Raw genomic sequence first — 13028 nt, forward strand, 5'->3', positions numbered from 1 at the left:
TCGAGGATGCCGTATTTGATTTGGCTTTAATATGATTTCTCTCAGCCCCCGATACGTAACCACCCCTGACAGCAACGGGGTGCCAAAGGGGCGCGAGACTCTCTTTACTTTCGCGAAACTCTGATTAATTTCTTTGAGAAAGAAATCGAGTAGATTTTGGACTCGACTTGTGGAACTCGTTTAGGATTTTACGGTGTGAGTGTTACGCATCCTCCGTTGATCAGAATCGAAATCTGAGAATCGAAGCGTAGGAATTTCGAAGCTTAAAGCCGTCCCAGTGGCTTCGACCATCCAATTTCTCCAGAGCACCGTCTCCGCGAAGCAAAATGAACAGATCTCACACACGCACACAGACACGCGCGCATCACACGCACCGAATTTAAATCCCGAACCGACACTTCCTCCTACCTCCCACTGTACTAACCCCAGTTCTCATATTTTTTAATTTCTTTTTCTCGAACACGCACCTATCGGTACAAGCAAGAGTCTTTAATGATATGACGATGACCATGATGACATGACACGATATGATATGATATGATAATGAGATGATTAATGTGACCATGACCATGATTTCTTACCATGATTTTATATTTACTTATTTGTTGCACGTTGTTTGGTGCGTCTCCGTAAGCAGTATGACGCGCTCGCAGACCCACTGGCAAAACCGACATTTCGGCTGGAATATTCTAATCGTGCTTCTAATCGTGATTTTATTTATCGTCAACGTTCCGTGGCCCTTCGACGCGACTTCCTTCGCTCCGATCGAACCGCGGTACCAAAATGGCCTTCCGTCTGTTAAAAATTTGTGTACAATTACGATCGTATTAATTCGTTTTCTGTTTCAAGAGAAAGTCACCAACGATCGGTCTCCGCTTGCTAGCAAGATTATTAACGATCCTATCGCACAGATTTTAATGTCTCGATGGGGTAGAAAAATGGACATTTCCCTTTGGAACTATTTTAACGCGAAACTAGTCGAGAATTTTTAAATTATATATTTCTGAAGTTCGTAATGCACAGGTTTTAGAATCTGGGACAATGAGTTATTGCTCCCCCAAGGAAGATACAACTAATTTCTATAGGAAAAAGTTGGATCCTCCTGTGGGATATTATCTTCTGATGATATCGCTTTTTCTTTCGATGCGACGGTGCAATATCCATTGTTTACTTAACTGGAACGACGCGCTTCCACATAAAAGTAGTAAGGTACTTTGGAAGATATTTCATATTCTATGGTAGAAAATTACTCCGTTCCAGCAGGTACACCGTAAAGTATTGCATTTTAAACGAACATACCTGAATGCATATAAAAAAATTCGCAGATGTTATTTAAGCAAAAAGAGAAGACTCGTTCTCCCAGTTTTTAAAATCATCCTGTACACTCGCAAAAATATAATCTAAAAATGCTACTGGAAACTGGTGTAAAGCTTTTCCTCGACTTTGTCTATTCAAATATTTTCGGTAGACACAAAGAGCTTCCCTTCGCTGGAAAACACGCTGTGCAGCAATTTTTGCTTATCGTTTTTTAAAATCGTATTCAAACAGAGAACTACGGTTTTTTCTAGGTTCCTAAAATTACTTTTACACTCCGTCGATCCGTATAAAAGTGTTCAAAGTTTCGGTTCGCGGAACGCCACAGACTTTACCCCCTGAATCAAGGGAACGAGTATCGATCTATTTCGATACGTTCTATCGAATAATCTCGGTGGAATCGCCTCGAGGAAAGAAGCACCCGCGGGACTTTCGTCGTCGTCGGTCGCGTCTCGAGAGAATCTCGAGAATTAATTAGCGCGGCCTTCTCGCAGACGGCCATTGTGCGCCCGAGAAATAAACGAAAGAATAGGTTCCAAGGGTGAATGGAGCAAGGGTGGAGCGACGGGGGCGAGAAGGAGGCGGGAAGGGTGGAAACGCGAAAACAAAGAAACGCGGACTCGTGAGAATTCGGCGCGCCCGCGGTCCGTTCGTTCGCGAAATCTTGAATGAAAAGACGTGGATATCGATTCGAATTCGATCCCCGGATACTCGGGAAGGTTTCCCGCGCGAAACGCGCGCCAAGCGCCCCAGCAAAATGGCGGTCGTTTCGACGAGGGAACGCCCCGAACGTCGGTGTTTACGGTGTTTCGTTTCCCCTTTGTTTCTGGTTATTCGAAGGAAAAAGTTTACGCAAGGAGCCCGAAATGTCGGTTAGGTCTGCTGGCCGTTTGCAGAGCGCTGGCAGTCTGTAAGTTGAGTTTAATGCATGTTGTTTTGTCTGTCCTTGCATGCAGGGATTCGGTTTTGTAACATTCGCAAATAGTGCTGACGCGGACCGGGCACGTGAGAGGCTACACGGCACCGTGGTTGAGGGCAGAAAGATTGAGGTGTGCATGAACATTCTTATACTTATATATATATACATACATATATATATGTATACATATCGCCATTAATTCATTTGATACACGATGTACTTCTTTGCAGGGGCATGCGAGAGGCGAGCGCGATACAATTTCGCGTTCGCCTCTCGCACGGTCAGCAGGCGACCATCACTCCTATCGCTTCCTCGGTATCTGTCATTAATATAACTAAGATTTCATTCAATAACATTTTCGGAGCGTTGGTCGCCTATTTCAGACTGATCTCTTAGCTACTAAGCCACGCGATCGATCGTGCTCGTGATCGTTTTATCTTTATTTTTATTCGTTTTGTTCGTCAAGTTGCATTCGAAGATGGCTTTTCTGTCCTATTCGTTCACGAGCACGGATCTCGCGTTTAATTTTAAGCGACAAAACGGTTCTGACACCGAGACTCGAGCCTCACGGACGAATCGTGCGCTAGGTTTCGAGATCTCGAATTCTGACGGAGCCCGGGTCCCTCGAGAGGAAAAGATTTGTTTGGAATTTTAAAGATCGATCGAATCGTAGAGCTTTGCTAATTTTTTAGCGTTTCGATTCTTCTGCGGGACGAACAGCTCCGCCAGAATTGATCGCGAGGCAGATCAATGGCGCGATTCGAAAACGAGCTCATTGAAAAGTAATTGAATATTGAACGTTCGGATATATATTGAAAATATCGAAGAGACGACGTGTCTGGCGATCACTTATCTATTGACGTTTCCTGTCAATATCCTGGGGATATCCAATTGATTACGATAATACGATGTCAGTTTGCGTCTAAATTTTCTGAATAAGCGCCTTAGTTTTTGATGGAAGGGAAAATTTAAAGTCTGAACTAGCCCGACTCAATTTACGCATTTAAAACAGCGTGTTACAGTGAATATGTGTTAGACTATGATACCCTAAGTGTTCTGTTAACGTATCAAAGAATTTTCGAGTTAAAAATAAATTATATTCGTAAAGAGAGTCAGCATTTGGCTGACTTGATAATGTATTATATTTTCGCTAGATCGCCAGGCAAATTCGCGCCATTGGCAATCTGCGTCGCGACGCCTCGAGGAAAGCGCGAGGCAGATCCGAGACGCGTGCCGCGCCACCGACGCGGACGTGCGCTAATTGATCGAGATACGCGTCGCGCCTTACGAATGCCTGGGAACATCGAATCAGACCCGCTTGTCGAAGCGAACGTGAACGTGTCCGCGTGGGTGGCACGAACCATGCGAAAGCCGACGGAAGTTGAAGGGGTGGACGCGCTCGAGACAAAGAGAAAAATCGATGCCAAAAAAAGTCCATAAAAAAAGTAAAAAAAAAAAAATAATAATAAGAAAAGAAACAACCGCGTGTCGAGACACGATGTATACACACGCACGTGCAAAAGAGAAAAGAGCGCGACTCGGCCAGCGAGCACCGACCAACCATCGCGCTGGTGGCACGAGAATAACGAAAACAATCCGATAACAATAATAATAATTATAACAATGCACGGAAACCGTGAGAAAGAAGTGTCTGACGCGAGTCTCTTGTTGTCCCATATAGAGTTCCTCTGTGCGCGGCAAAGATAAAGAGTAATGATCGATCGATACGATACGAATTATTGAGAGAGCGTGCAAGAGAGAGCAAGTAAAGACAGGATTGTCATGATGATCGAGAAAGAGAGAATTGTGATATAAACGGGCAAACGCTGAGCGAGGGACATTGACGAGGCCAAGTCGAAAAACGATCCCCGAACTGTCCGAAAAGGTAAGGAAACAATCACGCGCACGAGGAAATCGTTCTGAAGACGACCGACGCAATGTATAGAATGTATCGCCTCGCACTGCCCGCTCTCTCACACGATGTTACACGGGAATCGCACGACCGATTTCACACCGTACGCTTTTCTTCTTAACCCCCTATTTGCCGATCGTTTTCCCCCGCGAGCAATACTGCGTTCCGGTTCGCCAGGGAACTCGACGATTTTTAAAAACCATCGTTAAATAGCTTTATTTTCAAACGATTTCTAAAAGACATGGGTACCATGACTACAAACATGGCGGCCGCACGATCAGCTGACCGTGATACAAATGGCGGACACCGAGCGTCACATCGCGACTTTAATCGCTTATATCTCGGTAACGAAATTTTGAATCGCAAAATGATAGAGGACTTCTCGAGTTCATTTCGCGTGAAGGATTAACCCTGGTACAAAATTCCACGCTTTCGTTAACACCCGGTTCAACAAAACTTTATTTTCGTTATTTAAAAGAACGTAACAGTCTTTAAAAGTATACATTTGATATAATAATCGAATCCATTTACGTCGAGTTTCCCTCGCGTCGGTTCGATCTACCCCCGTCGCGTTTTCAAGCCCCGTATTTTCAATCGAACGTTCGCCAAGCGTTTCGCGCGACGATTCACCGGTGCTAGCGTTTAAGTTCGAGCGTAAAAATAAGCGAGACACTCGCGCGAGCACTTTCACCACCGGTGACACGAGACATTTAGCTCGAAACGAACAAATTCTTGCACCGAGAAACGGTTACGTTAACAATTAAATAATTTGCATTAATTTGCGTCACCGCGCGGTTGAAAAATCACGAGCCAGGATGAAATTTTCGCGTAACGCGACGCGAAATTAACAAGTTTTAATGCCCAATTACGGCGTTGCACCAGCTCGGCCGGCCTCGTATTTCTGTCGCTGCCTAATGAGCCACGGATAATTGAAATATACCGCGGTCCGCGGCGTTCTGCAAACTGGGAAAAATAGCGGGGCCGTTTGAACGGCGTAATTCGCCGAAAGTGAGACGAATGAACGTCCAGGATTTTTCTGCCACCTGTGTTCCTCCGTAACATTCGCGACGAACATGCTTGGAGGCTGTTTCTCCCATAAATTTCTAGCTTGGAATTTTGTACATAATACGAAAGCTAGAGGTCGTGGAAACTCAAAAATGGGCTCTGGGGAACCCGTGATCGAAGAAAAGTCGTTTTATTTACAGTTTTGAGACAAGCATCGAATTAACGAGACCGCGAATGAAAATTTGAGCACCGTGCCCGGTAAAAAGATGGCGGGAGCTTCGACGTCGGTCCTAACGAGGGGTTAAAGACCGTGACTGACAGGGGGTGAGCCAGACGTCTCACGTTTTAGAGGAGACAGGCCGACGACGATCCCTTTCGCGCACAGCTTTTTAATTGCCGGAAGGATTAAGGCGGATTTCAAATTAGAGGCATTTTTTCTCCCCCTGGGCTTTAATCCGCGACCTGGCGCTTCGGAAAATCGCGACTCGCTAAAATTATCCGAATATTCGTGATTCGATCATTCTGATACGAGGATTTTTGGGGTTGTTACACGCTGAGACAAAGCAATGGATGGTATTTAAATCGTCGATTCGGAATGTTCCCGAGAACAGAGACCTCGAGTGTGGTTTTTTGAGTCGTCCTCGCGAAGAGGAATCCGACGAGGGAGGGTTAATCGGCAAAAGGGAGTCTCAGCCCCCGATTCCGTGGATTAATTAACCTCTAATTTCCAACGCGAGTACGAGGTGGATCCTGGAATTCCCCGAGAGACCGTCTTCCGTTTCGCGAGGACTGGATCGAAGAAATTACACTTATCCCCGTGACGGATAAAGGGAGATCGATGGCTTCTGAAAAGGACCTCCGCGCTTCTCGTCGCCCTCGCGAGCGATATATCGCGGTCGTCCTCGCGAGCTTTTGAGTCTTGTAACGAGCGTGCACAATGCTCGCCGGGGAATACAAAGGACGTTCGTTAAGATAATGGGCCGGCGAATGGGGTATCTGGCGGTGTCGCGGGGGCGAGCGTTTCAACCCCCCTCTGTTAAAAGGTCCACGGGAAGTTTAAACTGGTTTAAGCACCGGTAGTAGTTAGCGAGAGCCAGCGCGGCCCGATACTCCTCGATTATCGAAGGTCTTTCGGCCTCGTTAGCGCCTGAATTTTGCACGATGGCTGAAAGCGTTGTCGACCCGGCCAACGACCAACCCCCCGCGCGATTCCTTTGTTTGCAAAATCCTCGAAACTTAATTTTTTATCGAAAATATTCGAAACCGATGTTTCACGATCGTCCTCGTTTGGGAAAAGAAAGAATCCAGCATCTTCTGATGTTGGAAACGTCTATACGGATCCTGGAATTCCTGGAACGGCATGCAGATTAACGACGCCGGGGCAGAATATTATTCGAAATATATTCGAGCCTCGATATCGAGACGAAGACACCGTCGAGAGGCTCGGAGCGAAACCGTCGGAGAAGTGGATCGTTGTTTAAACGAGCCGAATGAATAAACGATGAGCCCACCTATATGGAGGATCTAAAAACGTCGCGTAGGACTCGACGTCGTGACAAATGACAGCGACTTGGAGGGCCTGGAATTACGTCGATCGTCTCGAGAATGCAGATTAACGAGCAAGTATTCGACGAGACACGCGGAGAGCAAGAAAGTTCTCGCGAGTATTCCGGGTCACCGCGAATGAGAGTGATATCGATGAGAAGAGACTAAAAAAATAGAAGAAAATGAATAGTCACGAAGCGGTGTAACGTCGTCGAGGGTGTAAACAGCCTCGAGAACGATTTAAAGGATTGAAAACATAAAACATCGATCACTGGTTACCAGCAGGTGACATAAATAACAAAAGTTGAACGTGGAAGTTCCTTAGCCAAGCATTGCACACGATTCAAATGATCTCTGACCTATTCGTCCGTTGGCAGAAAATTGTCAATTAGCTCTTCCTGATGCGGTCGCGATAAGCATCAGTAATAAGATAAGTGCTCGTGATTGTCGTGAACTCCGACCTTCAATGCCAGAATATCACCGAGAACTTTTCCGTCGATGCTTCTCTCGGAGCAACAACAGCCAACCCTATCGAATTAGGATTCTAGCCCAGATCTGTCATCTTTCGAACGAAGTGGTTGCAACGTTTGACCTATCCAGGTCACCGACGGATTCCCATCGTACTGTATCTATCATCCGTGTAGTTGCACAGCCAACATATTACCCTGTCTCGACGTCGAATCGATTTCCCAAGCGTCCGAAGCTGGAAAGGCCAGCGGAGGCTCGAAGGTCGAAACTGATTAACGAGCAACGACAAAAACCGTCTCCACGGCGGCCGGAACCGCGACATTCCAAGAAGGCGGAAGTTCCACGGTGACTCGTCGACCTACTGGCGTCGTTCGCTGCTAGCGTAACGACAGGTGGCGGCAGATCGGGTTTTCGGGTTTAGCAAGTCAAATTTATGCAGATACGACCGACCGGAGGGCGTACCTGGATCGCACAAAATTTCTAAAGCCCGTGGACGTCGCTGGTTCGAATCGATGATTAGCAGAGGCAAAGATGTAGAATCGCACCTGCACGAAACAAAAAGTCCTTTTCCGTTTTATGATACGAGACTTCGTTCTCGAGGTGCGAGCAGTCGAAGTTTTCGATGTGCGACTGCCAACATGGCGGCCACATGTTCAGCTGACTCGCCTCGAAACTTTAACTGCTTGTATCTCGGTGTCGATGTTTCGGATTGCAAAATGGTAGAGGACTTCTCGAGCTCGTTTCGAGTGAAGAATTAATCCCAATAGAATAGTTTACACTTGGTATATTACGTTTGCACGTACTTTGTCATTGTTTGGAAGAACAGAACGCGCCCTGTATATTACGGTGAATTATGACACGGATGATAAGATTGCTAACGAGAAAAGTTCTCGTGAACCGATTACATCGACAACACCGTTGCACGGCGAACCAGTTTTCTTATTCATTACGGAGTTTACCCCAACGAATTGGCGCCGCCATCGCTCTTATCGTCCCGTAGTATTAATCAACATCGAGCACTTTTTCCTCGCCAATCCCGAGCACGCTCGTCGAAAAGTAATTCGATCGAGGACGAATTTTCTTATTATTTGCTCCGAGACAAGCTTGTTGATTCTTCTTGAAAAATGAAATAACATTCGTTCAATGCAGGGATGTGCAATCTGATCTATTTTTGTAATATTCCACCTTCTGTTGGACGCAACTCCAGTCGTTTAAAATTTGAGGACCCAAAATACCAGCCTTTCCTCTGCAATATTAAATTATACGAGTAACGAGCGGATGCAGTTTGGAAGCGTGGTTCGAAAAATCGATCGTCGAGCCCCGTCCCAGGCCGACCTAACGAGCCACGATTTACTCGCGGGCCAGTTAGATTTACTCGCTTCCTGCGTTTCAATTCAGATCGTGCTGATAACGCCGGATCGGCCGGAAATCGTGGATCGTTCCGTGTCAGTTCGGTGCCACGAACGGGTTCTCGCGACGCCTAAACGTGATCGCGAGTATTATTGCAACGTGGTTCCAGTTCCACGGGCCAGTTTTTGCAATTAATCGAACGTCGACGACGCCGATGACAGCGTCGATTGGAACCGTCGTCCGGGGCCAAGCGGGTAAGCGTAGTCTGCCATGCACAGGTGCCAATTGAAGCTTCGTCGCAGGTACAATGGGGTCCCTTAATCGGATCGATATTATTGCATCGGCGAACAAATGGCCACGCGGACGTTTATCCGCGCGAGTGACGTTGTTATTATCATTATGCCGACAGGAACCCTTTGGCAATAACGCGCGAACGGAATATCGAGGTATCGAACTATTCGATCAGCCTCGATAATATTAAATACGTCCGGACCAGTGGTTCTTAACGCTTTTAATCTCCACGCGTTGTTTTAAGGAACATCAGCCTTTCTGGGTTCTGCGTTTTCGTGATTCTAAACGATTCTATCGACGACAATTCGATGACAAAGTGCTCACGTCAAATGTGAATGTTGCTATTAAAGTCACGGTAAATTGATCGACTCGTGTAGAACATCGACTGAAATACATTTCCAATTTCATTATTTGAAACAATTCTATTGATTTCGTTAGTGGAAGCTTCGAGTCTATATCTGGCTAAACTCTGAAGCTACGAATCGAGGCAAAATAACGATCCATTCTCCTTTTCGAAAATCAGAGCGCGAGTTTGAATGGAAGATCGTGTCGGATCGAAAGTAGTTGTTTCGAGGAGGCAACGGTATCCCGCTTCAACGACAAAACGAAATCCTAAAAATTTGAACGAATTTGTACAGTTTTGCTATAGCGGTCGGCGAAAGAATAAAAATCGATCCAGAAACGGACAATAGAGCGACGGGGGCGCGTATCGCGAGTCTAATTTGCAAAACAATTGCTACGCGGATTTGCATGCGCGGGACCGGAGGCTTTCAGCGTGGACGCTTAATACGATACATGGATGGCAAACAAAGATTTCGGGGTTCATCCCGCCGTGCGTATTGTTTGTTATCCGTTGATGCGAACAAGGCAACGCGAGAATCGATTCCGAAAGCACAGATTCTGTCTGTATTCCCTGCCCGTCGTTTGTTTACTTGTTTGTCGCACGCCGATCTCGATTCTCTCTCCCGTATCGAACACGTGCCAAAATCTACTCGCTGACAGTAAGATTCGTCGCGTTACACTTTCGTAACTTTCTCCATTTAGTTTGCTCCAGAACGATTAATTCTTGTTTTCGTGCCCGTTGGCACAAACATACATTTTTGCATGAGTATCCACGCAGTTAGTATACTTTCGTAAATAAAGCGTGTAGAAACGTTCAAGAGGAAAAGCCTTGTTTCGTATCATAGAAAAATATTTCTAAATTCGACAAAAATTCGGCTTCTATTAAAAGACAGTGTGTATTTTCAGTATTTGATAATAATCTGACTGTTTTTATGAAGTTTCACACGTTCTAAGTGGAATAGTTTGTACCATTGTTTACGTACCATGTACTCGAGGACTATTAATATGGATGGAGGTTAGGTTAATAACAGCTGTACCTAGTTTGTGGCAAACGTATACTTATTTTCTCTCGTGTACGTTAATTTTCTCTTTTTCTTTTCTTCTCCTCTTCAACGAATACTTAATTTTTATCGTATACAATCTCGACACAACAAAGACGTATGTATTATTACTACCGAATATAAATCTTCTTGGCTTTGAAAAAGAACAACAGAGAATCGAGAAACGCTTAACTTTAATTCTCTTCGAAACGAATCTTGTTGGGAAATTTGAACGTACGACAATTTACAATCGCCGAAACACGATGTTGAATTTACGAGATGGGACCCTCGAAACGTTTTGTCCACTTTGTAATCCAATTGGCCGATTTATGGCCACCTTAAGACCGTAATTTCACGTCGGGAAAATTAGACACGATAGCTCGTTAGGTGCAGCAACGTTCGTTTAATCCGACCATAACTATAACGCAACAAAATGGCGACGTCGAATCCTCGTTGCTGGAAACAAGATCGTAAAATGCAAATGGCGCGATTGGCCCTCGCAATCCTCGGGAAAACCGAACAGAAGGGGTAGAAAAGGGGTAATTGAATGGTCCAAGGTACGAAGTAATTTCTACCGACCTGATGATACGAATATTTCGCTAGAAAAATACTCGAACCCCTTTTATTATGGATTCATTGACCCCGGAGGGACCGTAAGTAGCAATTTCAGCGGTTTTCAAGCCCCTGTTGCTCCTCTTGTTGGCGCACTTGTCAACACCCTCCAAAAAACGGTGACACGACGGGTCACGCGATGCAGAATAACGTGAACACGGATTCTAATAATCGAAGAGTCCGGTTTTCCTACCGAAAATAATCCACGAAGCGTGAAACGTTTTAAATTACGAAGTTTTCTGTGGCGATATTATTATTGCACCATTGTTATTACAATAAATACGTTGATACGTTTACGTAATTCGTTTACGAGCGTACGAAGTACGGAAGAACATCAGAAATAATAGGGAAATAAACCACTTCCGATAAATGAATTCTCCAATAATCGATACGCAGCTACGAAACAGGAAATACGCGGCTGAGGGATTATGGATATTAATTTCCTGGAATGACGCTCGTTTGCGTTCGAAACTCAAGAAGAAACGCTAGAAAGTGGAAAATATAACTATTCAATTTCTGTACGAGCGTCCGACAGTATTTTGAAATTTCGAAAAACGTCGAAAGCGAAATGTTTTTTTCCACCGAGAATGGAAACACAGGTGGCAGAGAACGAAACGCGAAACTGCAGCGTCGACGAGGCGTTTCCCCGGCTAGGAAAAGCGCGGAAAAGCGGATGGGAGTGCGCGATAAAGAGAGGAAGCCAACGGATAAAGCGAAGTCAAGCTCGCGGAGCTTCTCCGTTTCGCTCAGCGACGAAAGTGCTCGCGCGAAATTGAAATAATCGGAAATCGACGGCAACAGTCTCTTGATTTTTTCCCCCTCCCCACCACCGTTTCGTTTCTCAATCGTCACCGGGAAAGCAGAGCGCTCGACGACGATACCTTAACGTCTTTTCGCCTTTGTGTCGTTTGGTTTTCCTTTTTTTTTATTTTTCTTTTTTTTTAAGTCGAGATTGCATTCTATGCTGAAACGTTTCGAGATGATTCCTTTCACGTGCTCAGCTTTCCCGGAATTTAAGCTCGAAGGACGTCGATCGATCGCTCCTGACGCCCTGAGAAATCCGAAGGTTGCTCTTCGCGCAATAACGAATTGGAAACGAGACCTTCGAAGGCAGAAATTATTTAGGGCTTGAAAATTGGACGTGATTTTACGTTTGGGGCGTCGAAGCGATCGAACGAGTATCTTCGTTCTTGGCCCTGGAGACGATTCTTCGGGAAATACAAATTTTAAACTAGTATTTCGATGGTCGAGTACAAACTTGAATTATGAAAATATTTCGATGGAATAAAATAGTGTCCTGTCGTTGCGTATATTTCATCGTCTTCACGGCCAAGAGAGTTCCAGCAGGCGAAATCTCCGAGAGACTCTCCGAAATTCTGCCTGTTCCTCCTCGATAAGCGACGTTTAAAGCATTCCTTGAATTTAGAGCATGCAGAAGGTCCGATTCGAGGATTTGGCGCAAAGTTTCCCACGATCGTTTCGGGGTTTGACGCGTAGACATCGACGAGGCCGCCAGATTTTCGAATTCGATCGGGAAAGACACCGAGAGACATCTGAATTCAAGCGAAACGTGCAGCTGAACGTCGTACGCGACTCGCGAACTTTCGAAAACGTAACTTTTCGAGGACATCGAACAGAAACGGGAACAAAATATTAATGAAACGAGACAGCGACGCGCAGCTGCAACCATTTCCGACGACAAATTACTTCGACGCTCGTCGATCGACGCACAAACGTCATTCCGCGTGGCGATTTTTTTTTCTGTTTTTTTTACTGTCCACCGTGTAATTTCCACGAAAATCGAGGCGACACGCGGAAGAATTGCATCCGCGGATCCGATCATGCGTCCATCGACGTGCTCGCGATCACGAGATTCGTGCGTGGCCGCCCGAAATTGGCGTTGTTCGATTTTCACACGAACCACTGCGGTTCTCTTGTCATTTCGGGGCGAGGGGAGGGCAAAAAGAAACATGCTGTATCATCGAGACACTGCAATTTCATCGACAGCTACCGACGAACGCGAATTTGTTCGCCCTTCGACTCTCACGACAAAATTATTCGCGACTTCGAAGCTGAGATAGTTGATGTTGGTAAATTTGTTGGATGAAATATTCGAGCGGAAGTTGTCTTTGAAAATGCAGTCGATGGAAGGGCTGGCCAGCACGGATCTCGACGTTTATCGATACTAGAAGATCGGTTTTGGGATACGTTCGACGATTTCTAACGCTCT

At 45.6% G+C, this 13028-nt stretch overlaps 1 protein-coding gene across 7 annotated transcripts in view; it reads left to right on the forward strand.

Annotated features, from left to right (window-relative positions):
• The window catches only part of LOC122400918 (RNA binding protein fox-1 homolog 2-like), a 324965-nt gene that overhangs the window by 256474 nt on the left and 55463 nt on the right, over positions 1–13028 (forward strand). For 6 of the 7 annotated variants that reach the window (XM_043402678.1, XM_043402679.1, XM_043402677.1 and 3 more), the window contains one exon: positions 2271–2363. The exons of the other annotated variant lie outside the window; for it this stretch is intronic. In XM_043402678.1, the coding sequence (XP_043258613.1) occupies positions 2271–2363 (93 nt within the window). The remainder of the gene's footprint in view (positions 1–2270; positions 2364–13028) is intronic. 7 annotated transcript variants of the gene reach the window in all.

The sequence above is a fragment of the Colletes gigas genome, unplaced genomic scaffold (assembly GCF_013123115.1).
Source record: "Colletes gigas isolate AHSC1104 unplaced genomic scaffold, ASM1312311v1 Colletes_gigas_Sc00020, whole genome shotgun sequence".
Lineage (NCBI taxonomy): Eukaryota > Metazoa > Arthropoda > Insecta > Hymenoptera > Colletidae > Colletes > Colletes gigas.